Source organism: Tympanuchus pallidicinctus, unplaced genomic scaffold, assembly GCF_026119805.1.
Source record: "Tympanuchus pallidicinctus isolate F22 unplaced genomic scaffold, pur_lepc_1.0 scaffold21, whole genome shotgun sequence".
Lineage (NCBI taxonomy): Eukaryota > Metazoa > Chordata > Aves > Galliformes > Phasianidae > Tympanuchus > Tympanuchus pallidicinctus.
In genome coordinates this window covers 12,238,668-12,265,266 of record NW_026294733.1, presented here as the reverse complement: position 1 = coordinate 12,265,266, position 26,599 = coordinate 12,238,668, and the positions used below count along the sequence as shown (strand labels likewise).

The 26,599-nt window shown below is 52.4% G+C and overlaps 3 protein-coding genes across 5 annotated transcripts; 1 reads left to right on the top strand and 2 right to left on the bottom strand.

The window, feature by feature from the left end:
• Positions 1 to 21: 21 nt before the first annotated feature.
• Positions 22 to 10,954, bottom strand: LOC128081361 (histidine--tRNA ligase, cytoplasmic). The gene is made up of 13 exons (XM_052684507.1): positions 10,814 to 10,954; positions 10,637 to 10,726; positions 9,516 to 9,635; positions 9,229 to 9,324; positions 8,553 to 8,678; positions 6,750 to 6,857; positions 4,678 to 4,776; positions 3,732 to 3,825; positions 3,402 to 3,529; positions 3,061 to 3,303; positions 1,944 to 2,060; positions 1,049 to 1,195; positions 22 to 524 (listed from the first exon to the last, which is right to left on the bottom strand). Exons 1-13 carry the CDS (start codon positions 10,889 to 10,891, stop codon positions 465 to 467), a joined length of 1,506 nt encoding a protein of 501 aa, XP_052540467.1. The 5' UTR covers positions 10,892 to 10,954; the 3' UTR covers positions 22 to 464.
• A 207-nt stretch (positions 10,955 to 11,161) lies between these two features.
• On the bottom strand, positions 11,162 to 16,061 carry LOC128081363 (histidine--tRNA ligase, cytoplasmic-like). 3 transcript variants are annotated; one of them, XM_052684511.1, is made up of 12 exons: positions 15,882 to 16,061; positions 15,682 to 15,801; positions 15,206 to 15,301; positions 14,366 to 14,491; positions 14,141 to 14,248; positions 13,846 to 13,944; positions 13,436 to 13,529; positions 13,106 to 13,233; positions 12,765 to 13,007; positions 12,342 to 12,458; positions 11,949 to 12,095; positions 11,163 to 11,807 (listed from the first exon to the last, which is right to left on the bottom strand). In XM_052684511.1, exons 1-12 carry the CDS (start codon positions 16,044 to 16,046, stop codon positions 11,751 to 11,753), a joined length of 1,500 nt encoding a protein of 499 aa, XP_052540471.1. In that variant the 5' UTR covers positions 16,047 to 16,061; the 3' UTR covers positions 11,163 to 11,750. The 3 variants fall into 3 exon arrangements, with proteins under 3 accessions (XP_052540472.1, XP_052540471.1, XP_052540473.1); XM_052684512.1 differs by lacking the exon at positions 14,141 to 14,248 and having other exon boundaries at positions 11,162 to 11,807; XM_052684513.1 differs by lacking the exons at positions 15,206 to 15,301; positions 15,682 to 15,801; positions 15,882 to 16,061 and adding an exon at positions 14,577 to 15,193 and having other exon boundaries at positions 11,166 to 11,807.
• Positions 16,062 to 16,167: 106 nt separating this feature from the next.
• Positions 16,168 to 25,872, top strand: ZMAT2 (zinc finger matrin-type 2). Its single transcript, XM_052684530.1, has 6 exons — positions 16,168 to 16,300; positions 18,990 to 19,083; positions 19,647 to 19,770; positions 21,082 to 21,155; positions 23,439 to 23,584; positions 25,062 to 25,872. Exons 1-6 carry the CDS (start codon positions 16,283 to 16,285, stop codon positions 25,203 to 25,205), a joined length of 600 nt encoding a protein of 199 aa, XP_052540490.1. The 5' UTR covers positions 16,168 to 16,282; the 3' UTR covers positions 25,206 to 25,872.
• The last annotated feature ends 727 nt before the right edge of the window (positions 25,873 to 26,599 follow it).

Genomic DNA, 26,599 nt, shown 5'->3' with positions numbered 1-26,599 from the left:
GAAGGAAGAAAAGGCGAGGCGTGGGATGGACGAGATTTATTGGTTGTCAGAACATTTGGCATGGGATGAGGTCAACCCCGCCGCAGCCAGAGCAGAAACGCTGGGCCGGACACATTGAACGTGAAGGGCACAAGGAGCTGCAGCCAAGAGCCTGGGTGCCGCTGGCAGTGTGGGGCTCCGGTCACGGCACAGCTGCAGCCAGGAGGGAGGGCAGCGTGTGCCAGAGGTGCTCACAAAACATCTCTGCAGTGACACAGCCCAGGGCCGGGCATCTCACAGGAGTGCGGCCTCCCTGCTCCTGCTGAGAAGGGAGGACGCGAGCCAAAGAATAAATACAGCCTCCAAAGGCTTCCCTGACCCTGCACCTGCTGCCAGCTGGCTGGGCGGTGGAGCCGAGCAGCCCAGGGTTACAGGAGCACATCTGTTCACCAGAACCCAGCGAGGGAGAGCTGTCCAGGTGGGGGCTAAAGCTGACTTGTCCGCCTCCTGATCTCCTCCACGAGGCTCTCCCTGCGGATGTTGACCTACACAGAAAGCAGAAGGCTCCATAATTACAAGGCAAGCAGCTGGCTGCGTGGTCCCTGCTGGCCCATGCCGTAATTCACGGCCTTTGGCAGATGAAATTGTGCCACCGTGGCACCAGTCCCTCTGTGGGGATCAAGCAGGCAGCAGCATAGACAGAGCTGGGCTCTGCTCCATGACAGTAAGCAATGTAAGTAACACTCCCACCCGATGACCAAGCACAACGCCCTTCCACTCCTTCCAAAACGGAGGCCAGCACACAGATGACCACCAGGCCCCCTCCTTGTTCCAGCAGGGAACCCTCCCATACCCTGGAAGGAACGCGGAAGCAGCCATAGAGCAATGCTGACCTTCCCTCACTGCAGGCCCTTGAGCTCTGGGCACCAAACTCCAAGTATGGGCCCTGCACCGGTTCCCAGAGCTCTACAGAACCTGATCCTATGGCTGAACAGGGCATGGAAGGCAGGTCTGAGCTGGGATGGAAGGTGGGGCAGCCCTCACCCCCTCTGAGTCACCAGAGCCTCACCTCCTCCCTGGTTGCCACCACCCGCAGCTTGACAACTCCATCCTTGAGCTCCTGCTCTCCCACAATGGCCACAAGGGGGATGCCCGTGTCCTCACAGTACTGCAGCTGATTCAGGAGCTTGGGGTTCTTCTTGTACAGTACTTCTGCCTGGAAGGGAACCAGAGCACAAGGCTGCTCTCAGCACTGGCCTGCTGCTCTGTGCCCCATCGTCCCACCAGCATTCCCAGGCCAGTCCAATTGCTAGCCCGTGAATGGGAGGTATGTACAGACTAGCTGACATCAAAAGGCAGGGCAATGCAGCTAAAAAGTAATGCAGAACAGCTCAGAGGAACTTGGAAGACACTGCTGCTCCTGGGAAAGCACCAGGTGGTCAGCTCTAGTGTGTGTCAGACCAGGACTGACACCCGTGGTGTTCCTGAGGCTCAGAAGCCCTATGGAGCATCCCTTCTCTGCTGGGTCTCATGGCAGACTGCCTGCAGCAGGAGCAGTGCACAGACAGGTGGCTTTTTAGACAATGCAAAACACAGCCCAGGCTCCTCCCCTCCTTGCAAGTCTCTTCACCATCTTGTTTTCTGGTGGAAGTGGCATATGACATCACAGCTGCCATTCAGCAGAGGCTGAAGTGCTGCCCTGCTCTGACAATCCATCCTAAGCAAAGCCACAACAGCTTCTGCAGCAGTATAGGGCCAAGCAAGTCGTATCGCCCAGCACCCCCTGGAAAACATCTCATCTAGGACACGAAGAGGCAAGCTCCATTCAGAAAGGTGTCTGCTGCCCACCCTCTCCCTGTGAGTCCTTCCTCCCAGAGCAAAGCCAGATGTGGTCCATTTCTGGGCATAAGAGAGCGGATCAGGCAGCTCCTGACTTGACCTTGATTACATTATATTGATTATACCTTGATTCCAGCATCCCACAGCTCAGAGATGAGCTTCAGCCGCTCTTCCAGGAGCTTCTTTTGGGCAGAGGCCACGAGCACTTGCGTCTCTGTTGTCCTGATCTTCTCCTCTGAGGCCTAGAAAGTGGACAAGACTCAAAAGATTCTACAGACACACAGACATATCCAAGGCTCAAAGAACAGCACGCACTTTGGGCAGTGCCCAGAGACCCATCCTAGAATCTCAGTATCTGTGACTGTTCCACATTCTGGTGTTTATCCTCGCCTCCTTTCTGTGCTTGCAGGTGTGCACAGGCTGGAGAACACGCTGAGAATGACTGATTTCACTGCCAAATTCTGCCTAGATTGTCCCTCCAGACCCAAGGGCCTCTGGGAGATCTGCTCAGAGTGGCTGAGAGCAGCAGGCCCTGTGGGAGCTGCACAGAGCAGCTGCATGTTCTACAGCTGGGCTAGTAACTGTGGGTTAGGCTAACAACAGCAAGCTGAGATGTCCCAGCTCTGCTGGTCTCAGTTGGGTCAGGATGCCAAGAGCTCTCCCCACAACAGGACTCTGGGGGAGGGAAATGCATGGCAGTGTTTGGGAATCCTAACCAAGACCTCTTTAGCATCCACTGAATGGGACTGAGAATAAATTGGTAGAACTGCTCTGAGGAGCAGGGAAGAGGAAAATCGTACCTCAAATCCTGACAAAGGCACTGTACTCCCTGCTATGGGACACCCAGCCCCTATCAGGTCTTTGTAGTGCTCCCAGCAGGATGGGCACATGTGCAAGACTGCCCATGAACCTTGCAGAGCAGCACTGGCTGGCCATGAAAGCAGTGTTGTCACAGGGATGCCCAGTGCAGGGGGAACACTGGGGCACCTGACTAAGGCACCTCATACAGCTGGAAATCACAGTGCTCCCTCCAGCTGGAGCTGTAGTGGGGACTGCAGAAAAGGGATCACATCTGAAGCCAGAGAAAACAGGAGACTGAACTTGTTTTGACCTCTTGGTGCAGAACACAGCAAGGCCTGGATAGGTTCTCTATCAAAGACCCACTTCAGCATTTGCTGGACTGGAATAAATGCATGGGGAGAATGCAAACCCTGTGCCTTAGCTGAGTACCAATGCACTCACCTCCAGTCTCTGCTCAAGGATGGAGAAGATCCGCTCAATCCCAATGCTGACCCCCACACACGGCACCTTCCGTCCCTTGGGATCAAACATTCCCACCAGGCCATCATAGCGACCGCCTCCAGCCACGCTCCCAACGCTGACCGACTCCTCTCCATGGTCATTCTCCTGCTGCAGCAGAACTGCCTCATATATCACCCCCGTGTAGTAATCCAGGCCTCGGGCAAGGCTCAGGTCAAAGGACACCTGCAGGACACAACAGAAGCCCCTTCAGCAACTGCGGACGCGGACCCACGGCTGCCCAGCCAGCAGGGCAGCACCCCTCCTGCTCTGCTCCTCCTCACCTTCCCCGTGATGCCAAACAGCGTCAGGTACTCAAACAGCAGCTTCATGTCCCCCAGCCCCTCCTTGGCCAGCTTGTTCTGCGACAGCTTTGGGTCCTGGAGAAGCTGCTCAATCAGGTCCAGGCCACCTGCAGGGACAAGCTGTGTCTCAGCTCAGCCGGCGCGGCAGCACCTGCAACGACCCAGGCTGCTGCGTGTGCTGCTTTGTGCCCCTCCATCCCTGCCCAGGACACTGGCCTTGGCCTGCCTGGCATGGAGGAGAGCAGCTGCACTCGTGGGCAGCGCAGCAGAGCAGGGGGGAGGGCAAGGGCTGGATCCCACCGTGCTCACCGTGAAGCTGGACGTACTCCCCGATGCGATCTGCAGCCTCAGGTGAGAGTCCCTTCTCTCCCACCATCTCGCTCCTCACTTCCTCCCACGGCATCTGTGAAGGGGGAGAACAATATCAACCACTGCCTCAGGGATGTGGTCTCTCCTGAGGAAGGTCTCTCATTGCACTGCCCCATGCAGGTGATCAAACACCTGCCCTCAGCACATCTCTGCAGTGCTGAGCTCCATCCGCACCGGGGTGGTTAAAAGGTTCATGAGGGAAGCAGCAGATTAAATGCCCTCAGGCCATGGTTGTAACTCCATCTCTTGCACTTCTACATGGTGCTTTTGTATCCCAATCCTGCAGTCACCAAAGCTGCCCAAGAACTTGAAAGCCCCATGACTTGCACTGGGCAGTATGTTCTTCCTGTGACTGCACGTGCCCTGCTAGGATGCTGCACCAGCACCAAACTGTGCTCCTAGGAAAACAACCTTGCACTGACGACAGCAGCAGATGAAAGTGAAGACATGCTATGAGGCTGCACACAGTGCAGCATACATCAAACTGACCATCCTTCCCCTGCCCAGAAGGCAGGAAAGTGCTGCCGATCATTTTTTCCAGGCTTGTATTTCTGGTCTCTCACACCTTCTCACTCCAAATGCACTCCTCTGCCTCCCGCTGAACACTGTAACCTTGCCCCTACGTGTTCTCCTCACTTCCCTTTGCTGCATCTCTGACGTCCCTGTCTCTCCCAGGTCCCAAACGAGCCACGACTGTGTGCTGTACACTGAAGTCCTGATTATGCTCAAAAGCTGCTGCAGGCTCTGCACTCTCAGCCAGAATGCCAGACATCACACTGCCCATCGAGAACAGCACTAGCTTGCCTGCAGTATTTATGAATAGGTCACAGCTGTGACCTCATAAGAGCCCACAGGACAGAGACACAGAGAGCCCTGCAGCCCATACCTTATCGAGTTTGTCGACGCTGGAGCAGATCGTTCGGAACTTGCTGTCTGGGACACCACAAACTGCAAACATCCCATCAAGGATGCGCCGATCGTTGACCTGGGAGACAAGGAGAAAGCCATGTAGCAGAGCTCAAGCAAGCGCTTCAGATGAGCCCAGTTTTTCTTCTCTCTAGTTCTAAGCACAGAAGAGAGAAACTAGCAGCCACCCTAACTCCATGGGAAACCTGTGCCCCAGAAACTCTGGGGTTCTGATGTTCAGGTTATCTCCCAGTGCAAATCCATGGTGAAACAAAGACAGCTCTAAGCATTTTCTAAACCTTCTGCCCACATACCTCTCTAAATGCTCAAGAAACCACAGTTGGAAGGGGATAAAGTTTCACTGTGAATTAGGAGCTGGCAAAGTAAGAAAATAAAATTTGCAAGAATGTGGTGAGACAGAGTCAGCTAGAACAGCAAAGAGAAGCAAGGATGGCAGAAGAATCAAACTAACAGTTACTTGAAATCAGCCTACAGGGAGGCTGCCAACATTTTTTGCTGTTTACAGCTTCTGGGTAATTCCTCTCTCCCCATTCCTGGGGAGCTAAGCTGCCTCTCCCCCAAGAGCAGCCAGCTAGGTCAAGCTGTCAGGCCTGGGGAGAGCCATCTCATCCTCCTCCTGGAGCTGCTAACACTCAGCAAGAAGGAAAAGCAGTAGCACTGCAATGGGTTGAACTCAGCTGACTGCCAGGCACCCACCAAGCTGCTCTCTACAGGAGGGGAGAGGAAAAAGCTTGTGGGTCTCGCCAAAGACAGGCAGATCATTCACAAGGTACCATCAAGATCAGGGCAGCCCCTGATCTCTTCCTGCAGTGCTCATGCTACCAAACCTAGCGTTTAAATCCAATACAGGATCCAATACAGGGGCCTACGAATCACCTCATACGTGGATTTGTAAAAACAGCTCAGGAACAGACCACAGACTTAGGGGATTAATTCACTATGTTCCCTGCACTGCCAGTACAAGAACAAAGGGACATTGGATACTTTAAAACCTTGCTGTGAGATTTTCCTTTTTCTTTTTTGACACTGCAAGTCAATTCCATGGTTTAATTATGTTCTGTAAGAGAAAGTAATTGAGACCAAGAGCTTAGCTGAATTCAACATTCCAGGGGTAGCGAGAGCACGCACAGTTACATTAGATAGAAACAAAGACTGCTTGGAGGATGTAACCCTCCAGCATCAGTATATCCCAACAGCCCCCCACAGAAGACACAGAGTCCTTCCTACTGCAGACAAGTTATTCTGCTGTTCCCCATTGCTGGGATGCCTGCTCATCCTCAAAGACATTTTCTGTTGCCACTGGCCAAACACAACCCAGCTGCACTGGATCTGGATCCTAAGCACAGCTCATCTCTGACAGGTCCCTGGGCAAGTAACTGAGCACGGGGCAGGGCTGGCAGCTCAGGGTGCAGCACCCAGCCCACACTGTTCTTTCCCTGCATAGCACAGCAACCCTGCTGACCTCCTGCACACCAGGCCCTCCTACAGCCTTCCCATCCCAGCTGAGCACCACGTGCTGCCACACCAGGGTAAGAGAGGTGTTTTGAAGCACAGGGCAATCAGCCTAATCCCCATTAGAGCACTGCTCTTCCTCTGGAAGGGGCCTCAGTACTGGGAAGGAGTTGAAGGGAGGCAGGAGTTTGCTCATGGCACACAGGAGAAATCCCTCCTAAAGGGACCGAGACAGCTGTGACAAGGGCAGCAACCCTGGGCTGGAGATTGTATTTAACTGCAGGCAGTGAATGTAAGAGTCAGCTTTTTTCTTGACTGCTGGATGTTTTGCAGGCGACCATGGCAGATGCCACAGAGAACTCTGCTAATTATGGCCTCAGGAGACCTCCTCGCATTCCCACCTTAGAGGTCCTGAGATGAAGCACAGCCTTTCAGCACACACCGCAGGAGGGCAGAGAGGCAAGATGACAAGTGCTCTGGATCTGGCCTCAGCGGGCAGGTGCTACAACCACCCAGTACAACCATGGCTGCTTCCCACTGAGGCCCAAAGGCACCTGCCTGAGGATCCCAGTGCCTCACCTTAATGAGGAAGTCCCCGAGCTGCAGGTCACTCAGGATCTCGTGCACTATCTTCAGGCACTCAGCATCTGGAATCATCGGGTCAAACTGCCCCGCGATGTCAAAATCCTGAGGCACAAGAACAGGCAGAGAGGACTTCAGCACTGCTGGTATGGCTGCAGCCACAGCTTCCACCCTGCTGTTAAAAGCACTTTGTTTACAAAAAGCAGCAAAAACAGGGAGGAAAACAACAACAAAGACAGAGAGAGCATCAGGAACAAATAAACCGAACAAAGGAATCAGAAAGGAAAGGAGATCTTGGTCCTCAAAATGTTCTTTTTTATTTTCCCCTTCAAGCAAATCAAGATACTGGTAAGGCACACAGGGGGAATAAGACAGCAGGAGTGATCTCAACTGACACAAAACCAAAGTTTCAGCTGCAAAGACAGAAAATGAAATCAAAACCTCTGAGTGGCCTCCACCATGGATCGCCAGAAAAAGCACCAGTATGTACAGCTACAGCTTAACAGCAAGACGTTTCAATGCCCCGTGGTAGGAAAACAGCAAAGACATTCTGTTCACCTCCCATTTACAAATCCACAAACGCAGTTTTCTATCAGATTTTGAGTAAAAGAACAATTAGGGACATGGGACTGAATGGTGAGTAAATTTCAGTGCAGTTTCACCAAGCTTCCAAAATAAAATGGGACAATGGAGGAGGAAAGAATTGTGATTGCATCAGTCAGTCCTCTGATAGCTGAACATGAGGAAGGATGATGCAATCCCCATGGAAGCTGGGCAGGACATTGGGGAAAAAAGAAACCACACACAAACATCCAAGGGCTGCTCAATCACACTTAATAAAGATGCAGAAAAGAGCTACAAGGCACACTGGTACCAGGGAGCAGCAAAGCACCTCCAGGGAGAGCAGGTAACAGCTTCACCCACCTAGGCTAGGAGAAGAAGACTGCTCTAAACATTTCCAAAATGTTCATTTGGGAAAGGGAAGAGAGCAGTACGTAGGGACACCCATTTAAACAGGATACCACCTCTTGAAGAACTGCACTGGCACGAGGAAAAGTGAACTGTCAAACACAAGTTTTGCCTGGATGCAAGAAGACTCCCCAGTTAGCCTACAAATGAGACCTTGGAAATACCCCAAGTTGTCTGAAAAAGGAAATCCACCAAGATCAGAAGCTGGAAGGTATCATCAGGAATTGCATGAGGAAAGAGAAATATTCTCACTTAAGTTTACTTGTGGCACAGAGCCCTTGGAGTGGTGTTAGCACTGTGGAACAAATCCATTCCTCAGGGCTACACTTGTCTGGGAAAGTCACAAAGGAAGTTGCTTTCTTTGTTCTGTAATTTGGCCTCTGGGTTTCCCCTTACTTTGAAATAGAACGGACTAAGCATGGGATGGAAGCAATGGGTGCTGTGGCTAAGTCGCTCATCTGGCAAGAGCTGAACAGCCGAGCGTGTGAGCAAGATGCGAACAAGATTTGGGATCCCAAGGGAATTCTTCCCCTCAACCAGACTGGCAAGCACTGTGAGATGAAGCAAGGAGCTGCTGCCCTCCATAGTGCAAAACACCACCTGTACCCAGAGGTTACAATGGCTCAGAGCCCTGGCAAGGCACTGCTCTGTGCTACAGCCAACGATCTCAGCCTCTCCCACTCTTGAGCTGCTTTACAAACACAGAGGGGAACGCGATGGAGAAGAAGAGCTTCCCAGAGCCGCAGGGAAGGTGGCTGCGGGATAACAGCCACAGTCCTACATCCCCACCACCACTGCCCAGCCTCCAGCACTGCAGCTGGCCACACTCACACACTGGTAGAACTCCCTGTAGCGGCCCCTGGTCATGGCCGGGTTGTCCCGCCTGTACACCTTCGCGATGTGGTAGCGCTTGATGTTGGTGATTTTGTTCATTGCCAAGTAGCGAGCGAAGGGCACCTGTGACCACAGGGTTAAGGATGGGAAGGAGGAGGGATCATCCAGCTATCAGTCACGGGCAGCGTTGCAGCCTCGCTATCTCCCCAGCACAGGCACACGGCACCACACGTGGCACACACCTTTGGTCAAAGCAACAGCTAAGAGATGCTGGACCGGCCGCAGCTCCTCAAGATCTCCACAAACACCCCAGATACAGCCCGCACATCCTGCCACACTGACCTTATGGGCACCTTTCAGTGCTGCCTTAGGTTAGACCTCTCCTGGTCTGGATACCCTGCTGTAGAAAGAAATCCGCTCAGCAGAGATCTTCCTTCTCTCTACCTATCAGCATTATTTTGACTAATTTAAGCAACAGGCAGCGTAAATAACCAAACAGCAGTTCTGCACCCACTGTACCACGTTACCTTTTCACATTCTCCCTGCCTGGAGGGGGTCAATACCAAAGGCTTGCCCTCCCACCCTCCTCCTCCCTGCCTCTCTGGGCAGTGCTGCCGCAGAAGGAGGGCAGCAAAGATAACAAAACCCCTCAGCACTGGCTGCTGCAGGATACAGTTAGGTCATAGCGCAGGGACAGCAGCTCTCCTCCTTGATCTTTCAAATCATAGATAAGCTTTGAGTCCTCTCCATATTTCCCCGTCAGCGTCTCCTACAAAAACAAAAAAAAAGACACACAAACAAACAGCATCTTCAGTGTCAAGTGATGAACCCTAGAGCACAGAGAATAAAGAGAGAACGGGAGAGCACCCGGAAGATGGAAGGAGAACACTCAGCCATAAAGAGGGGCTCCCAAGTGCAAGGTCCCCATCAGCTCAGCTGATGTGTTGCACTCTCACTGACCTTCAGCTCAAACACTGGTGTGTCGATGACTTCTGCTCCATGGCGCTTGAAGCAGGTGATGATAGCACTGAAGACTCTCTCACGAATGGCCATTTGCTTGGGGCCATAATCCCGTGTGCCCTGGGACGAGGTGAGGGAAAGAAAAGCAAAGAGCACGTTGGGTTAGAAGTATGTAGTGGCAGACAGATGTGCAAAGTGATGCAAAGAATCCATTGCTTAAAAAGCCAGAAGGATCAGGCCCATATTTTGACAATTTGATATCATTAAATTCACCAGTATGGGTCCCTTTTTACTACTCCCCACTGTTAGGAGTCGCTGAATTATGGCAGTGACAGCCTTTAGGTTCCCAGGCACACATAACTCACTGTCAATTAACTGCTCCTTTCATTTTCAAGGGCCTAACAATCAGCAGAGGCAGGCAGCAGGAGCTCCCCACCCAGGGGTGGTGCAGCAATGCGGGAGCTTGCAGCAGTGCACTGGCGCAGCTGGGACAAGCTGGGAACACAAACCACTTCTCCTGACACTCAGAGAGCCACAAAATCCTCATTCTGCATATTTGAATAGTGAGACCTTTCTCTTCCCAGGCCCCGCACCACAGTTAGTGTTTACTAAAACAAGGGAATGGACAAGGGAGGCTGTCCTGAAGCACATCCTTTAAGTCACGGGCATTAAGTAATGGTTTTTACACAGGAGCAACCTGTACTCATGGTATCCACAACCATCTCCACGCCTCAGCACCAAAGCAGTGGCTTTCAAGTCAGCTGCTAGCACTGAAATACGAAGAAACAAAGAAGCTCCAGCACAAATCGTATTCATAGAATAGAATCATAGAATCACCAAGGTTGGAAAAGACCTAAAAGATCACCCAGTCCAACCGTTCACCTATTCCCAATAGCTCCTACTAAACCATGTCCCTCAACACATCATCCAGCCTTTAAATTCCCAGCAGCCGGAGGCATCCTGACAGGCTGCCGCGCAGGGAAGGCTCCTGGAACGGCACAAAGCAACGCCTGCAGCCGGGCAAAGCTGCACTGAGCGTTATGACCGCTGCCCGCATCTCCACGTGCTCCGAGCAGCTCGGGGCAGCGAGGAGGCGCGGCACGGCGCCCGGCGCAGCTCACCTTGGGGGTCTTGAGCACGAACTTGTGCTTCCCCTCATCTCCGCCCAGCTGCGCCTTCATCTCCAGCAGCTTCGCCACCTCCTTGGCGATCTGCGAGGGAAAGAAAGGCTCGGTGAGCTCGATGAACCCGGCGAGCCCCGCACACGCCGAGCTCCTCCCCTCAGAACGCAGCCGCACCTCGTCGGGCTCGGCCTTGTTCTGCTTCAGCCGCCGCACCACCTCCGCCTGCTCCCGCACCGCCGCCTCGTCCGCCATCGCCGCCTCTGTGCCCCGCCGCGCATGCGCACTGCCGCTCCGGACAGCTCCCGGGACCGCGCCTGCGCATTGCCTTGTCCCCGAAACTGCGTATGCGCACTGCATCTCCGGGACTGCGCATGGGCATTGCGGCCGCCCCGCCCCAACCCCCCCGACTGCGCATGCGCACTGCCGTTCCGGACAGCTCCCGGTCCCGCGTCTTCGCAGCGCCGAGCTGCCCCGCGCCCACCCAGCAGGCCGAGCGATGGCTGCGGAGCCTTTTCTTTCTGTTTTATTTCCTAACAACATACAACGAGGTTCCAGCCGCCCAACCCCTATAGGAGCACAGCAGCCCCGTGCTCCCGGCGCTGAGGGTCAGGTCTCACCCGACCCCACGCCGGCGGTCACCATCAGCGGCCCTCGGCTGCCCGCAGCCCCGCCTGGCTGCACAGCGCGGCCGGCTCCTCACAGCGCTCACAGGCCGCGTTGCAGCTTCCCAGCAGCAGCACAGCCCCGTCCGTAAGGCAAGAGGTGCTGCCATGCGCAGCCGGCCCTGCCCCGAGGCAAGCAGGGGCTCGGCCTTCACTGGCTGTTTGTGCTGTGCCAGTCTGCCTGCCCTCACTGTGCCACCTTGTCCGCCAGCACTGACCCCCTGCTCAGCCTCACATCATGCTGGTTCAGGGCACAGAAGCTCAGCCTGGCCAGCAGCAGTTAACCAAGGTATGGCACTACACGTGATTTTTAAAACCTGCTTGCTCCTTCTGCCAGCTGCCATGGCCTGAGACTGCCACGCAATCCTAATCACAGGGTTTTGAGGAGCAGGAAGGTAATGGCTATGGGCAGTGGGGCTTCCAGTTGTGCAGTTCAGGACAGGAAAGCGCTAGGGCACCAGCCTTCTTCTGATCTCAGCAGCAAGCTGTTCTCTTGGGATATCAACCTACAAAGCAAGCAGAAAGGAGCAGTTATCTGCCAGATCCACAATACAGCCCTCCAGTGTAATTCCAAGAAAACCCAGAGCCTTTTGGGAGCAGCTGGATTTTGGAAACACCTCTGAAACTTGCTGTAGCGACATTCTCACCTCCTCTCTTGTTGCAACATCTCGCAACTTGACAACTCCATCCTTCAGCTCCTGCTCTCCTATAATGGCAACAAGGGGGATGCCCATGTCTTCACAATACTGCAGCTGTTTTAGCAGTTTAGGGTCCTTTCTGTACATCATTTCTGCCTAGAAGGAAGCAGTGGCGAATTATCAGTGCAAACTGGCTCTTGGAACAAAACAGCAGGCACTGCAACTGCACAGAAATCTCACTGCTCCTGCAGCCAGCAGTTGCCTTTAGTGCTCTCAGGCCTCTGGATCGCATGCAGACCCCGATGCTGCACAGCCAGCCAGCAGAGTCAGGCTCTGCTAAAACTTCACTGAGGCTCTCCCTCCCTGACTCGTTCCAGCACCAAGCCCACACCCTGATTTTACCTTGATTCCTACATCCCAGAGCTCAGAGATGAGCTTCAGTCTTGCACTGAGTAAATGTTTCTGAGGTGTCGCCACCATCACTTGTGTCTCAGTCATTCGGACTTTCTCCCCTGAAGCCTGTGGAGACAGACATGTTCATGGAAGCGCCTGTGTCAGCAGGCTAGCAGCTCATCTAGTAGCAGCAGCTCACTTATTTCATCACACTAGACCTAAAAGTAACTAAGGGGCTTTCCCTGAAACCTCTTTAGTGATTGCTACAAAATGCTGCTCACAACTGTAACCTGATGGGCTCTATGTTCTGCATGGATGAGATGACTCATCCTCGCCTCCGAAATACTTCCCTCCTCAACACTGTGGAGCTCAAGTTACAAATAACTACTTCTGAGAGCCCTCCCCCATACCCCAGCAGCCAGCAGCACCTACCTTCATTCTGTGCTCAAGGATGGAGAAGATCCGCTCAATCCCAATGCTGACCCCCACACACGGCACCTTCCGTCCCTTGGGATCAAACATTCCCACCAGGCCATCATAGCGACCGCCTCCAGCCACGCTCCCAACGCTGACCGACTCCTCTCCATGGTCATTCTCCTGCTGCAGCAGAACTGCCTCATATATCACCCCCGTGTAGTAATCCAGGCCTCGGGCAAGGCTCAGGTCAAAGGACACCTGCAGGACACAACAGAAGCCCCTTCAGCAACTGCGGACGCGGACCCACGGCTGCCCAGCCAGCAGGGCAGCACCCCTCCTGCTCTGCTCCTCCTCACCTTCCCCGTGATGCCAAACAGCGTCAGGTACTCAAACAGCAGCTTCATGTCCCCCAGCCCCTCCTTGGCCAGCTTGTTCTGCGACAGCTTTGGGTCCTGGAGAAGCTGCTCAATCAGGTCCAGGCCACCTGCAGGGACAAGCTGTGTCTCAGCTCAGCCGGCGCGGCAGCACCTGCAACGACCCAGGCTGCTGCGTGTGCTGCTTTGTGCCCCTCCATCCCTGCCCAGGACACTGGCCTTGGCCTGCCTGGCACGGAGGAGAGCAGCTGCACTCGTGGGCAGCGCAGCAGAGCAGGGGGGAGGGCAAGGGCTGGATCCCACCGTGCTCACCGTGAAGCTGGACGTACTCCCCGATGCGATCTGCAGCCTCAGGTGAGAGTCCCTTCTCTCCCACCATCTCGCTCCTCACTTCCTCCCACGGCATCTAAGGTGAATAAAGAGCATCTGTCACTGCAGAACATTCACATCAGAACAGTCTCCAGAGGCCCCTGTATCCAGCACATATGCTATAATGTAACATAATTGTCCGTGAGCAGTCCTTACTAATGATTTCTGTGTGTCTCACACAGATTGTTAACTAAGATCAGAAAATGCCAGGTCTTACTTTTTGCCATTGCTATCAGCCCAGAATCTCTTTGTGTCCTTTACAATTAGTAATGGCTTAATTATTATGATAGTGCCCTGCACCTGACATCCAACCCGAGACTGGAAGTGACCTGCTGTAAGAACACAGTGCTTACCTTGTCCAGCTTGTCCAGAGTAGAGCACATAGTTGAAAGTTTGCTCTCCGGGATGCCACAAATGGCAAACACACCATTCAAAATTCGTCTGTCGTTAACCTGGGGGTTGGAGAAGCATGCTTAGCTCAGAAAAGATGTTCTACTGCAATTTCCTCCTGCCCTTCTGCAAGGAGTGCTAGAAGCACAGCTGTTGGGAGTCTGCTTGCATCCTTTGACTGGTGTCTCAATCCCACAGCACACTAGAGCCAGGAAGTGAAGGCACAAACGTGTATAAGATACCTGGCTCTGGTCTCACCTTGATGAGAAAATCCCCAATCTGCAGCTCGCTCAGGATCTCATGCACTATCTTCAGGCACTCAGCATCAGGAATCATAGGGTCATACTGGCCGGCAATGTCAAAATCCTGAGGCACAAGAAAAGGCAGAGACTCTGGCACAGCTGGGCAGCTGCTGAAGCCTGGCTCTCAGCTGTTCACCCATGCACTCTCCCCCCTCCCCTGGCCCAGGACCACAACACTCACGCACTGGTAGAACTCCCTGTAGCGGCCCCTGGTCATGGCCGGGTTGTCCCGCCTGTACACCTTCGCGATGTGGTAGCGCTTGATGTTGGTGATTTTGTTCATTGCCAAGTAGCGAGCGAAGGGCACCTGGGGGAGTGAAGAGTTAAGGATGGGAACGAGGAAGATCCTCTGAGGTGCAGAAAGATAAACCTCAATCTCCCTGTCGTTTCACCTCCAGAGCTGGTACAAACACTGGAAGCACAGCCTGGCTGAAGATGAGTACCACTGTCGTGAGAACGCTGCGCTCCTGTAGCACAGCTGCACTTCCTCCACAATCACAGCACATCAACACCTTGCCAACATAGAGTTCTACCAGGTCGTTTTGCTTTCCTAAGGTGTGACGCAAAGAAAACACCACATATAGTGTTTTTATAGGTTTTTAGGCATGTTGTGGAGATGGAGAAGGCCCAGGATGGATGCCTGCTTTCTACGTGCAGCAAACACTGTTGCTTTCTCAGAACTATCGGAAAGGTGGCATGGCCTGGACAGGAGGGCACAGAGCTGGGCATGGTAACAAGGAAGCAGTATGACCAGCAGTGTGGAGCACACTGGATGAGCACAGACTAGGGATGAGAGAGTAGCTTTGCTGCAGATACCAGACTGACTGGAAGGATGTTCACTAGTTCTAGTGGGAAGGAGCTTTTGGCCATCTTGATGGGAAAAAGTTAGGATCTGCAGACAGGTCAGGACATGGATGATCTACCTAATGTCTTTAAACTAGGCAGAGGAGGCTGTAATCTCAGTTTGTCTCTGCTCCTGCCACCAAAGCTGCATATTCTGTGTGCAGTAAAGGCAGGATACGGTCAGGTCGTAGCGCAGGGCCAGCAGCTCTCCTCCCTGATCCTGCAGCTCATAGATGAGCCTCGAGTTGTCTCCATACTTCTCCATCAGCATTTCCTAGAGAGAAACGAGGTGACTGTCAGAGGAGGCAAGGCACTGTCAGACACAAAGCTTGCAGTCCCCAGCACAGAGGACAAGCAGGGGAGTCAGCAACATTCAGTCAGTGATCTCTGAGCAGTTGACCCCAACCCAAAGCTCAGCTGTGAGCCGTCACTGAGGCAGGATGTTTGTTTTTTGGTCTGCGAGGCCGAGGTGAGAGCAGCATGGCCTCCCCATCCCCCTGGAGACTCCCAACCCCTTGTATAAAGGACAGGATACAGGGTGAGGTGCCCCGGAACAAGCACATAGGACAGAAGGGCACCCCATTCCCACTGGGGAAACCCGGGGGACACCCCTCACCTCCCAGCGCACCCCGAACCGCGGCCCCAAGTCCTCACCCGCAGCTCCAGCACGGGAGTGTCGATGGCGGCCGCCCCGTGCCGTTTGAAGCACGACACCACGGTGCGGAAGAGCCGCTCTCGGAGCGCCATCTGCACGGGGTGGTGGTAGCGGGTGCCCTGGGCGGGACGAAGAGCGGCCGCTGAGCGCCAGTACAGCCCCGAGCGCACCGCACGGCGCCGTGCCGTACCGCCCTTACCTTGGGCGTCTTCAGAACAGAACCATGCTCAGCACCGGTTGAACCCGCCGCCGCCCGCACCTGCCGGCAGAGGAGCCCGAGCAGCAGAGGGCCAGGGGGCGCGCAGGGCCGGGGGAGCCGAAGCGGGCGCCGGGCGGCCGCGGCGACGGAGAGCGCCCGCAGCATGACCAAACTGGGACCATCGAGTTCCCACCACGGGGCGAGACCAGAGCACCGCTGGAGGCGGGGCGCTCCGGCCGGACAGCCAATGGCAGGCGGCTGAGACCGGAAATGGCGGCCCGTCGCGCCGCTCTAGGTTGAAGCGCGGCGTACTCGTTGGTGTTTGGGTGACCCTGCTTTGCTTTACGACACGAATTCGCACAGCGCGACAGTTCCCGTTTCCTCGTCGCCTGCAGCTCAACATGGCGTCGGGCAGCGGGGTGAGTGCCGCCGGCCGGGCCGCGCTCCCTCCTTCCAAGAGGCCGCGGGCAGGGCCGCAGCGGGACCGGCCGCCCTGGAAGCGCGGGAGGCTCAGAGCCCCGGCGCAGCAGGGCCGGGCTCGGGGCCTGAGGGCGGGCCGCGTGTCAGAGCCGTTCGGAGGGGCCGAGGCGGGGCCCTTCGCCTCCGCCGCTCCGCGTGCGGCCGCGAGACGTTCGGGAACCCCGAGAGGTTGAAGGGGGGGGTGAGACCGACCCCCGTCTTCTCTTCTCGTGGCCCGGCCTGCCTCGCGAGCGCCCGTTCTGCTGAAGGATCGGACCTGCCCGGCGGTGTGCTGGCAGCCCCTCCCCGCTGTCGCCTCCCGTCCCGCCTTGCTGCTTTCCAGCCCCTCCGGGCGGTGGATGAGGGCCTGTCCTGCCGTGTGCTGAAGCGTCTGCCTGCTGCCTCTCTGCTTTGTTCCTGTGTGATGCGATTGCTGTGTGGGACTGTTGGTGGTGTGGCGGGGCAGCGAGGTCTTGCTGCCTTTGTGGACCTGCGGGATTTGATGTTGGAAATAGGCTGATTGAGGCAAACAGTGCTGGTGTGACCTGACTGGAGAGCCAGGCTGGTTCAAACAGGTCCTCTAATACCCAGAATGGGTCAGCACTGCAGGGCTGTGCGCTTCTGCTTCCTTGGTAAATCTTTTGTTTGCTTGAAGCCACTTGCTGAAAGGAAGCGATGTTGGCAGAGCAGATGGAGCAGAATGCTTGCAGAGGAATGAGGAGCTGATGTTTTGTTTTTAGCTGCTTGAGGTTATGACCCTGTTATATGGAGCTGGGGCAGAGACTCCCGTGCCCTTGCGTGGGCTTTGTCACCAATACTGGGTCAGTCATTTGCTGCCAGCATCCACAGCGAACATGAGGCTGTGGGACAGTTTTGTTTTTGCGTCATTACTTACTTGGGAAATACTCTTAAGAAAAGAGGTTGGTATTGCAGCAATCCTTGCCTCCATCAGAACAACAATTAAGAAAAAAAAGTTCTTTGGATAACTTCTATCCAAGATCTTGTCAGAGATCCCCAGCTCACAGCTGGGTTTGCTTTCTTTCGTTGCGCCGGCACTGGGGAGATGGTAAAAGACCCATGAACAGCAATTTCCCTTTTATTACAACAGGAGAGTAGAGCAGCCAGTTGTCTCCTCTCGGGGCTCTGGGAGGCTATGATTTGTGATAATGTGCTGCTATGCAGGAGAATCTAGGTTCTGGAAAATACCCCAAAACATTAATTTGCACTCTGTGATATTTTCTTGTCTTTTGCTCAGGGTGGTTAATAAAACCTGTTATGACATGCTTAAAGTGCTTTAGAAGCTCTGGGAATAAATGAGAATTTTTCTACGCTTCCCTAAGGTACTTTCGTTCTTATCAGTAGTTGTTCACTCCATTTGAAGGATTGCCAGAGGAGAAACCATTAAATGACTGCTGCTGCTGCTGCTATAGCTTCAAATGGGATTTATTTTCTTTGGATTGTGATTGGGTTCTTGATTTGGCTGAGCAGAGAGGTGGTGGGTGGGTGTGGGTCCTCTTTTCCCGGAGGTGTTTTAAAATACATCCATACTTTTTTCTTTTTAATGTGAAACCGAGAGCCTCTCGCTGCCGTTCCGAGTGAGATGCAGCTTTCCAGCTGTATGGGAGAGATCTTCTCAGGAGGGCAGAGAAGTGTGTGAGCTGTAAGCTCTGACCGTTGCCAGGTGTGGTGGCTGTGGCCCTCGCTGCCTGCTGGGCAGTCGCTGGGGAGGTGCTGTGCTGTGCCAGGTTGGTGTGTAAATAGAAGGAAGCATTCTTGGCCAGTCGCTGCTGCCCTCAGCAGTGGTGTCTGTTCTTTTGGGTGTGGGGGATTTTTACCCTGGTTCTCTTATTAATCTGGTGCCAGCTTTACCTGAATTCTGCCTCTCTTCACACAGTTTACTCTGTCATTCCCAGTTTAAAGTGCTTCCAGGGGCTGATGGAGGGCCGGGCTGCCTTCAGGATGTTACTTCCCTTCCCTGATTGACTTAAATGGGGAGTTAAAGGAGTGGGGCAGCTTGCTGTGTGTTTCACAGTAACCTTTCCTAATATTTCCATGTCCCACTTTGACTTTTGGAGCGTTCAGAGATTTTTCTGTTCTGCTCCCATGCATGTCTCAGTTTAAAAAAACTCAAACTGGTTCCTGTGCTTCAGTAGAAAATTCAGTGCTTTGGTTCCTGTGACAGGTAAATGTATTGCTGATATCTTTGAGAGCAGGGAGCATCCTCTGCTGTGCTGCTGCGTCTTCCTCGCCTGGTGTTTGTAACTGAGATGCAATCTTTGGAGGCAGTGTGTGCAATCTGCTCATGACTGCCTCGTGTTCATCAGGTGGTGCCTGTGCAGTTTTGGGTCTGACAGTTTTGGTGCCCTTTGTGCCTGTTTTTCAGGAGGAGGGGCTGGGTGATCATCTTGGGAACTACTGAAATAAATTCAGTACTTTGTTCAGTTCTAAGAAATCCTTCTACAAGTAGATACAGCATGCTCAGTGCCATCCTGTTACTCCCTGGATATGAAAACAAAGGGCATGGCAATGCAGTGCAGTGCCCCTGAGTCACTGCAGTGGGCTTACAGGGCAAACAGTTCCGTGCCTTTCCTTCTCCTTGGAGCTAATCAGACTGCAGGGTAATGCTAATGCACTTGGCTTCTTTCTCAGACTAAGAACTTGGACTTCCGCCGAAAGTGGGACAAGGATGAATATGAGAAACTTGCAGAGAAGCGGCTCACGGAGGAGAGAGAAAAGAAAGATGGTGAGTAGTGCAGTGTGCTGGCTGCAGGCGAGCTGTGCTCTTGGGCAGTGAGTCACCCAAACCCTCTTGGGAGGGATGGAGCAGCTAGGAATGAAATCCCAAAGGGAAACAGAAGCAATTCAAGGCTGGTTTGCTCCAATCCTTTTTTTCCTTTGCTAGCCACTGATTTTTTAAAAATTTTTTTATTTTTCCCTGACAAAAATAATTACTGAAAATCTCTGTCTCTGTTGGCCTATTCTTTGTGGAGGGAGAGGAATAATCAGCCCCTGGAAACAGGGAGACCTCAAGAGCGACCCAAGTCAGAGCTGGAGATGCTTCCCAGATCTGCCTGTTTCTTCTAACAGTCTTAATTTTCACTTACCTAATGAGGTGGTGTCCTTTACTGACCTCAGAAGCAAGAACCAAGCAAACAACAAAGCGAACAAAAACTCAAGTGCAATTTCTGCACAAATCACATGGTTCCTGGGTTTCTGGCAGACTCCTTTGTCAAGGGCAGCATGAAATCCAGCAGGGCAAGCTTGACCTTTTCTCATAGATGCCTGAGACTTTTGCTTATGTTTTAGGCAAACCAGCCCAGCCTGTCAAAAGGGAACTTCTGCGGCACCGGGACTACAAGGTGGACCTGGAATCGAAGCTGGGGAAAACCATTGTCATTACCAAAACTACCCCTCAGTCAGAGATGGGAGGGTAAGTGCTGCCCTTTTTGTTGGAACCTGAGTTGTGTTGATAACGCTGGGGCCTGTGATAAAGCTGTGAGCCCTTACAGAGTGCTGGTGAGTATTTTCCCCCTGTGTTTGAGCCTGGTGAGATAGTACTGCACTGCCCTGCACCTAAACTGTGTCTTCAGGATAACGTGTGGAAAAGGCACAGCAAACTGAGCCACTTCCAGTCTTATGGCTTGAGATCAGTGTTGCTTTGCCCTCTTGTAGAAACAGCTGAGGTAGATCTCTGCTTCCCACCTGGGTTTTGTTAGTCAGGAGAGCTGCCTGCAATGAAGCATGAGGCACGGGGAGTGGGAGAATGAGAGATCCTGACAGCAGTTCTGAGGAGTGGCACCTGGTTGCTGTGTGTGAGGATCATAGAATATTGGAATCATTTCAGTTGCAGGGGACCTTTAAAGGTTATTTTGTCCTACTCCCTTGTGAAAAATAGAGACATGTTTGGCCAAAGGCTGAAAGGGTTCTTAGCTTACCTTAAGCCATCCAGATGCTGAAGAGCATGCATTAAATTGGTGCCTTTTGAAGAGTATGCCTGTTGGTGCCTCACTGTTGTAGCTTAGTAGTCAGTAGTGCCAGGGACAGCACCAGACAGCCCTGAACAGTAGCCAGGGATAGAAATGCCAGCTGTGCCAAAGCTGTTAAGATGGGTGGAAAGCAGGAAGCTGCTCCTGCGAGGTGACAGGTGTGAGAAGACTTGCCTTGCAGGTGTGAGAGCCCACAGCAGGCTGCAGTGAGAATCCAAGGGGAATCTTGGGCTGTGTGGCCTGTCCTGCTGTGGAGGAAGGCAGCTGAGCACTGGGATGTTACAGAGACCATTCCACCTTGTTCTTTGCAACTGGAAGGGCAAGCAGCCATGGCCATCACTGTTATGATTCAGCCCTTTTTGATTTATATCATCTCTTGGAGTGGCATCAACATCAGGGCTGGTAACTGCAGCGTTGCCTTCGGTTGCTCTGTCAGTCTGGGCTATGGCCTTGCATGTCTTTTCCCTGAGGTAACTCCCCTCTCAGCCTGGATAGAGTCGTGTCCTAAACAAAGGCCTGATCTTTCAGGGTATCTGAGATCAGATGATGCAGTTGCTGGGATTGTGCTTGTTTCAGTTGCTCCAATGAGGACTTTGGGTGTTGTGGCATTGGATTGGTTTGAATTCAGTGGTCTGAGTTAGACCTAGGAGGTCCAAATAACATGGAGATTTTGCATTTTAGGTCATTTCAAATAGTGAGGTCTGTCTCATACTTTGAAGTTAATGTTGGTTTTTTTTCTCCCCCTCTCCTGCTAGGTATTACTGTAATGTCTGTGACTGCGTGGTGAAAGACTCCATTAACTTCTTGGATCACATCAATGGCAAAAAACGTAAGGACAATTATTCTGCATTGTAGGACAACTCTAGGCTGTCCCCTTCATGCATCACCAGTTTCTGAGTGCTGAACATTTACACGTAGATCAAAATGTGCTTTGGTGATTGGGGTGTAGGCAGAGTTTACTCTTTAGAGCTGTGGAGATGTGGTCTTCATCTCATGGCAACTTCTCCAGGCTGATGGGCCGTTTGTGTGGAATAAACCCAGAAGAAATAGTGAATCTGGTTAGATAGAATTATTTTTTCCACTCAGTGTCTGCACTGCACCAAGTTCAGGCTCAGCAAATCGTGATGTCTGCTCTGAGAATATGGAGAGAGATTTTTGTTTTTTAATAGCATTGAAACGTAAATCAATTCTTAGAGAAGTGAAAAGTATGGACCTCTCACCAGTCTGATTTCTTTCACTAGCCTATGCTTGGATCATAAGCTTCCTTTTTGTAGAATATGAGTGTGAAGCTCAGGTCCAGCTGGTCTCTGAGCTGCAGGGCACGAATCAGGATGCACAAGGGTGGAAGATGTGGTTTGCTCAAGTGTGGCAGAATCAGAAGGTGGGAAAGGATAACCCCCGAGTTGCTGTGTGATGCAGCTGGTGTCGCTGTCCTGTGCAGCTGTCCAGATGTGATCACACAAAGGTAGGCTTTCCAGAGAGCACATACATATATACATATGGTAAAAGCCACACAGATTCATGCTTCTTCCCTGTTGTTGAGATCATGCAGTTAACTTAGCCAAAGAGAACTGGGAACTCTTTTTCTCTTGCCAGTTTCTCTGCTGTGTTTTACTTGAATAAGAGGACAGTGTGGAATGCAATCAAAACAGGACTTTATTGAACTGACCCACATCGCAGAGGCAGTATTGCTTCTACTTGGCACATTCAGGGAGTGGGGAAAGTAAAGGAGCAACGGGACAAAATTACATGCTCTTGGCATGCTGTTCTGCTCCTAAAGGTGATTTTGAGTCTCTGTGTAAGTCACCAAATGACTGTTTTTCAAAAAGATGGTGATGTATGTGATGCAGACCCATCCAGCCTCTTGTACAAAGGAATACTCAGCTTCCCTTTCTTTAGTAGGAGGCTGCTCCTTGGGGTCAGAATATTTTAGAAATGGGGAGGCTTTAAAGAAGAGCTGAGGGCAAATTTTCTGTAGCTTGTGGCTGGAAATCCATTGCACTGAGGCCAGGTACTTTTATGGGAATGGGAGGATGACAAAGAAGCATTGTGATGATGAGAGGTCTGTAAGTCTGAGAGAATCTGTAAGCCTGTCTTTGTGCAAGGTTCTGAGATGAAGGCTTGAGCTCAGGTGGGAAGGTGGCGTAGCTCTTTGTACAATGCGAGTGAGTTTGGGAGCAATGGGGTCCACTGACTGAAATCTGATTGTTCTACCAGCACTCGTGGTAGTTCATAGTGCACAGCTTGAGCTTTCTAGTGCTGCAATGTTAGGACAGAGCTGTGTGTGGCTGCTAACATCAGCAGGCTGTTTGGATCCACCAGGAAGGTGGGCTGCAGACAAAGCTGGGGATGATTCTTTCCCACTGGGCTCATTCACCAGTGGGAACCTGCGCTAAAAAGACACTGAATTAAAGGCCTGTCTTAATATTTCATTGCTTTGCTTCAGCTGGAAACATCCCATGTACTCAGGGTCTCTTATTGCGAGCTGCTTCCTTAGCTTCTCCCACAGTCAAAGGAAGCCAGCTTGCTGGTTTTATTCTGAACCATTGTTCAGTGCTCTGGTCCTTATTTCCCTGGTCCAAGATAAAAACTTCCAGAAGTACCAGAACACCAGCACAGTCAGGAGCTCCCTAATATGGAACCTTAAAATAAAAGGTTGCATCTTCCTCCTTGGTAGGGGCAGTACAGGGATCGCTGTAGTCACTGACCTGTCTGGGTTCTGGGTGTCTGGTTGCACCCCTAAATCCCACCTCATCTCTGCCGTGAGAAATCCCAGTGCACACAGCGTGAGCCAAAGGAAGGCAGGAAGTGTGTGCCTTTAGGGAGGAGGGGGAGAGGGCACTGCTGTGTCGAGCCTCCAGGCTGGATCTGAGTTACCTGGTGTGTCCTTAGGGGAGCATGGAGCTGGGAGGTGGCTGCCCTGGCGGCTGGGCGCTGCAGTGCCGTGCTGATCTCTGTTGCACGAGAACGTGAGGACAAAGCTGCTCCCTGTGCTCTGAGTGGCAGCGGGGTGCTGTGCTGAGATAGCTGGACTGGGAGCAAGGAGGGGTGCTGTGTGCAGACCTTGAGAGGCTAAGGATATTGCTGAACATGGCTGGCTGTGTTCCTCCAGACCAGAGAAACTTGGGCATGTCCATGCGGGTGGAGCGCTCCACGCTGGACCAGGTGAAGAAGCGCTTTGAGGTGAACAAGAAGAAGATGGAGGAGAAGCAGAAGGACTATGACTTCGAGGAGAGGATGAAGGAACTCCGCGAGGAGGTGAGTGTGGGCAACGGCTGGCAAAGCAGAACCCCTGAGGAGAGCAGCCCTGGCTCCTTTTCCTGTTTAGCAGAGACCTTGTGCTCGATGGTGTTGGGCTTCTTAGCTGCTGCTCTGAGTGGGTCTGTTTCCTTGCTGCTTCTTTTCTTAAAAATAATGGCTGTTGTGGTCCCTGGAAATCCTTTTTTCTTCTTTATGCACGAGGCTCCTTACTTCTGATACTTGAAGTTTCTACTAGGAGTACTGCAGCCCTGACAGTACACCTTCTTTGTGTCCCATTACTTGTATTTGCATTTACGTGCTGTGATAGACAGACCAGAATACTTGTCCCTGGCCTTTGTGAGGCGTGCCGTGGTTCTGGGGATTGCTGATTCCTTCTCCATGTGGCACACTGCTTTTGTGTGGCCTCCCAAAGTGAAGCGGGGCTTTGTGTGCTGTGTGTGGAAGCAATGAAGGGCATCAGATTCCCCTCAAACCTGGGCTTAAGTGCCAGTTCACTGAAATGAAGATCAAGTTTATATCTGAGAAACAACTGACAGAGTTCTGACAGTTAAGGAGCTTCTCTGCATGCTTCCCCTTTATCAGCAGTCATGAAAACCAGACGTGCTGCATGTCTGAGTCTCCCTGCTGAAGCTCCCAGCTTTGCTTTGCAATGTGCAAGTCCTGATGTTTGGCACTTGTGCTCTGTCCTGAAGCAGGCCTTGGTGCTGCTGAGCTTGCTCGGTCTGGGGGAGGCAGGAGACAGTGCCTTAGCATGCAGTGGGTAGAAAAGCTGTTGCCAATCTATGCATGACAACAAAGAAATCAGCAGCAGCAGCTTTTGGTGCTGTTTTCTCCAGGGCCTGGCTGTCTTCAATAGCTGCAGAGCGGTGGATGGTGATGGGAATGGCAGGATGAGTTGCTAAGCTGGGAGCTGGAGCCATACTTGTGTGTCGCCCAGCACCAGCCTGGCCCCATTCCAGGGCTCGTGATCCTTACAGAGCAAAGCACTTTGATTAGTGCCCTGCAAGCTCTTTGATGCCAAAACCCCCAAAGCCACTCAGAGCTCAACTTCTGTTCCAGTGAGCAGCTGTCACTCTGCACACTGACAGCCAGCAGGCAGTGGCATTCAACATCACGGCCCTCGTGTGATGAAAATGCCTTTTGCTTTACGAGCAGCCCCTTCTCACCTTCTCAGTGTTGATGCCAGGTGAAACCTCTGTCATTTGCTTGGAAGTGAGAGCTGATGATTCCATGGTGCTTCGCTTTGGCTGCATCCTCTGTGTGCGACTTCCCTCCTGGGGTGGTCTGTAGGCAGTGGGAAACCTCCTGGGAGGCTGCAGGACAAGATTTCTGCTGGCTGTTTTATTTCTTCTGATGCAATTTGGGTTATGCTGATAGGACTTGGATTTTGTGTTAACTGTGCAGTGCCTGGTGTCTTAAAGCTTACCTAGCTCAGGAAGGTCAGATTATTTTGCTGCGCTCTTCCTTGCTGCAGGAGGAAAAGGCCAAAGCCTACAAGAAGGAGAAGCAGAGAGAAAAGAAAAGGAGGGCAGAGGAAGATCTGACTTTTGAAGAGGATGACGAAATGGCAGCTGTGATGGGCTTCTCCGGTTTCGGCTCAACCAAAAAGAATCACTGAGAAGCTCTGGACTCTGTTCTTTGTTGAAGCAGATTGTTTTTACCCAGGGGACTCTGGATAATTCTTTTAAGACTTGACTGAGGACTCGTATGTAAATCTCCCAGTAGAAGTTGGCCAGAGGAGTTGAAAAGCAATTCCGTGCTCTACCTGTGCTGCAGAACAAACTCCACCTGCCTTTAGCTTCCCGTCTCCTTCTGTGTCCTAGATCTGGCTGCTCATCAGTGCTCTTCAGCCTTGTGTGTGCGGGGAACCGTTCTGCTGGGTGCAGTTTTGTGTCAATAAAGCGCAGCAGTTCTGTACAGATGGCATTGCTCAGAATTCTTTCAGTTGTCAGCTGCCCATCACTTTCTGAGGCCGTGAGGTGCAGAGCAGCGCTCAGTTTCTTTTTGGATCACAAAATTGAAGGAATTGTGCCACGGTGAGCAGTGCTGCTCTGTACAGCCTGAACCTTTTGGCTTGTGCTAAGCAGAGCTGGGGGCTGCATGGAGTCCGGGTTACCGATGTATTTTATCTGTGAGGGGTACCTCCCTGGTTTTCTTTGTGTTTTGTGCCATAACTTTGATATCTTTAATCCAGGGGAGAAGCTCCTCCCCGGGGCTGATCTAGGATAGAGAACGTGAACAGCGTGTGCGATTTGCCCAGAATAAATGGATCGTTTTAATTGGCCCTTTGGTGGGAGTCTGAGTCCTTCTTTGTTTTGGGAGCCGATGCCTCCTGTGCTGCACAGAGCTGCTGCTGGCCTTCAGGGGCAGAGGTGAAGGCAGAGTTGGCCTGTCCTCTCCCTTAGGGGTGCTTGCTCAGCTGCCAGCTTTCCCCTCTGCAGGCAGTTTTGGGGTTTTATGGTTCTTCAGATGCACGTGAGAAATCAGGAGGGGGAGGGAAGGACGGGCAGCACCGGGGACCTGCATTTCCATCAGAGCAGACCATGCTGCATTCTGGAATTTACCAGCTTTCATACATCAAGGGCCACTTTTACCCTGTCTACTGGCTTCCAGTGCCGTTTCACCTCTGCCCTCCCCTAAATCCTCTCTGTTTCTGCTTTTATTTACTTGTGTGACTCATTTCCATCTCCGGTTAGGATTTATGCTCTGCGGGGCTGGCTTTTCACAGCTCTGCCTTGCTCCCTTTCTCTCCTCTCTCTTTTATGTACACTGATGAGATCCCTGTTCTTGCCCTTCTCTGTACTTTTATGAAATTTCCGACCCGAGGAAGGCTGAAGTGTGTTTAGCCTGCTCTTTCTAATACATCTAGAACAAATCCTGTAATGCTCTGCTGCTGTTTTAATTCCTTAATCTTAGACTGCTGACAGCTTCATTGCCTCAGGTCTTTCCACTTCAATTCAGATTATAATCCCCGTTGAAGATGCTATTGAAATGATATATAGCCAGTCAGAT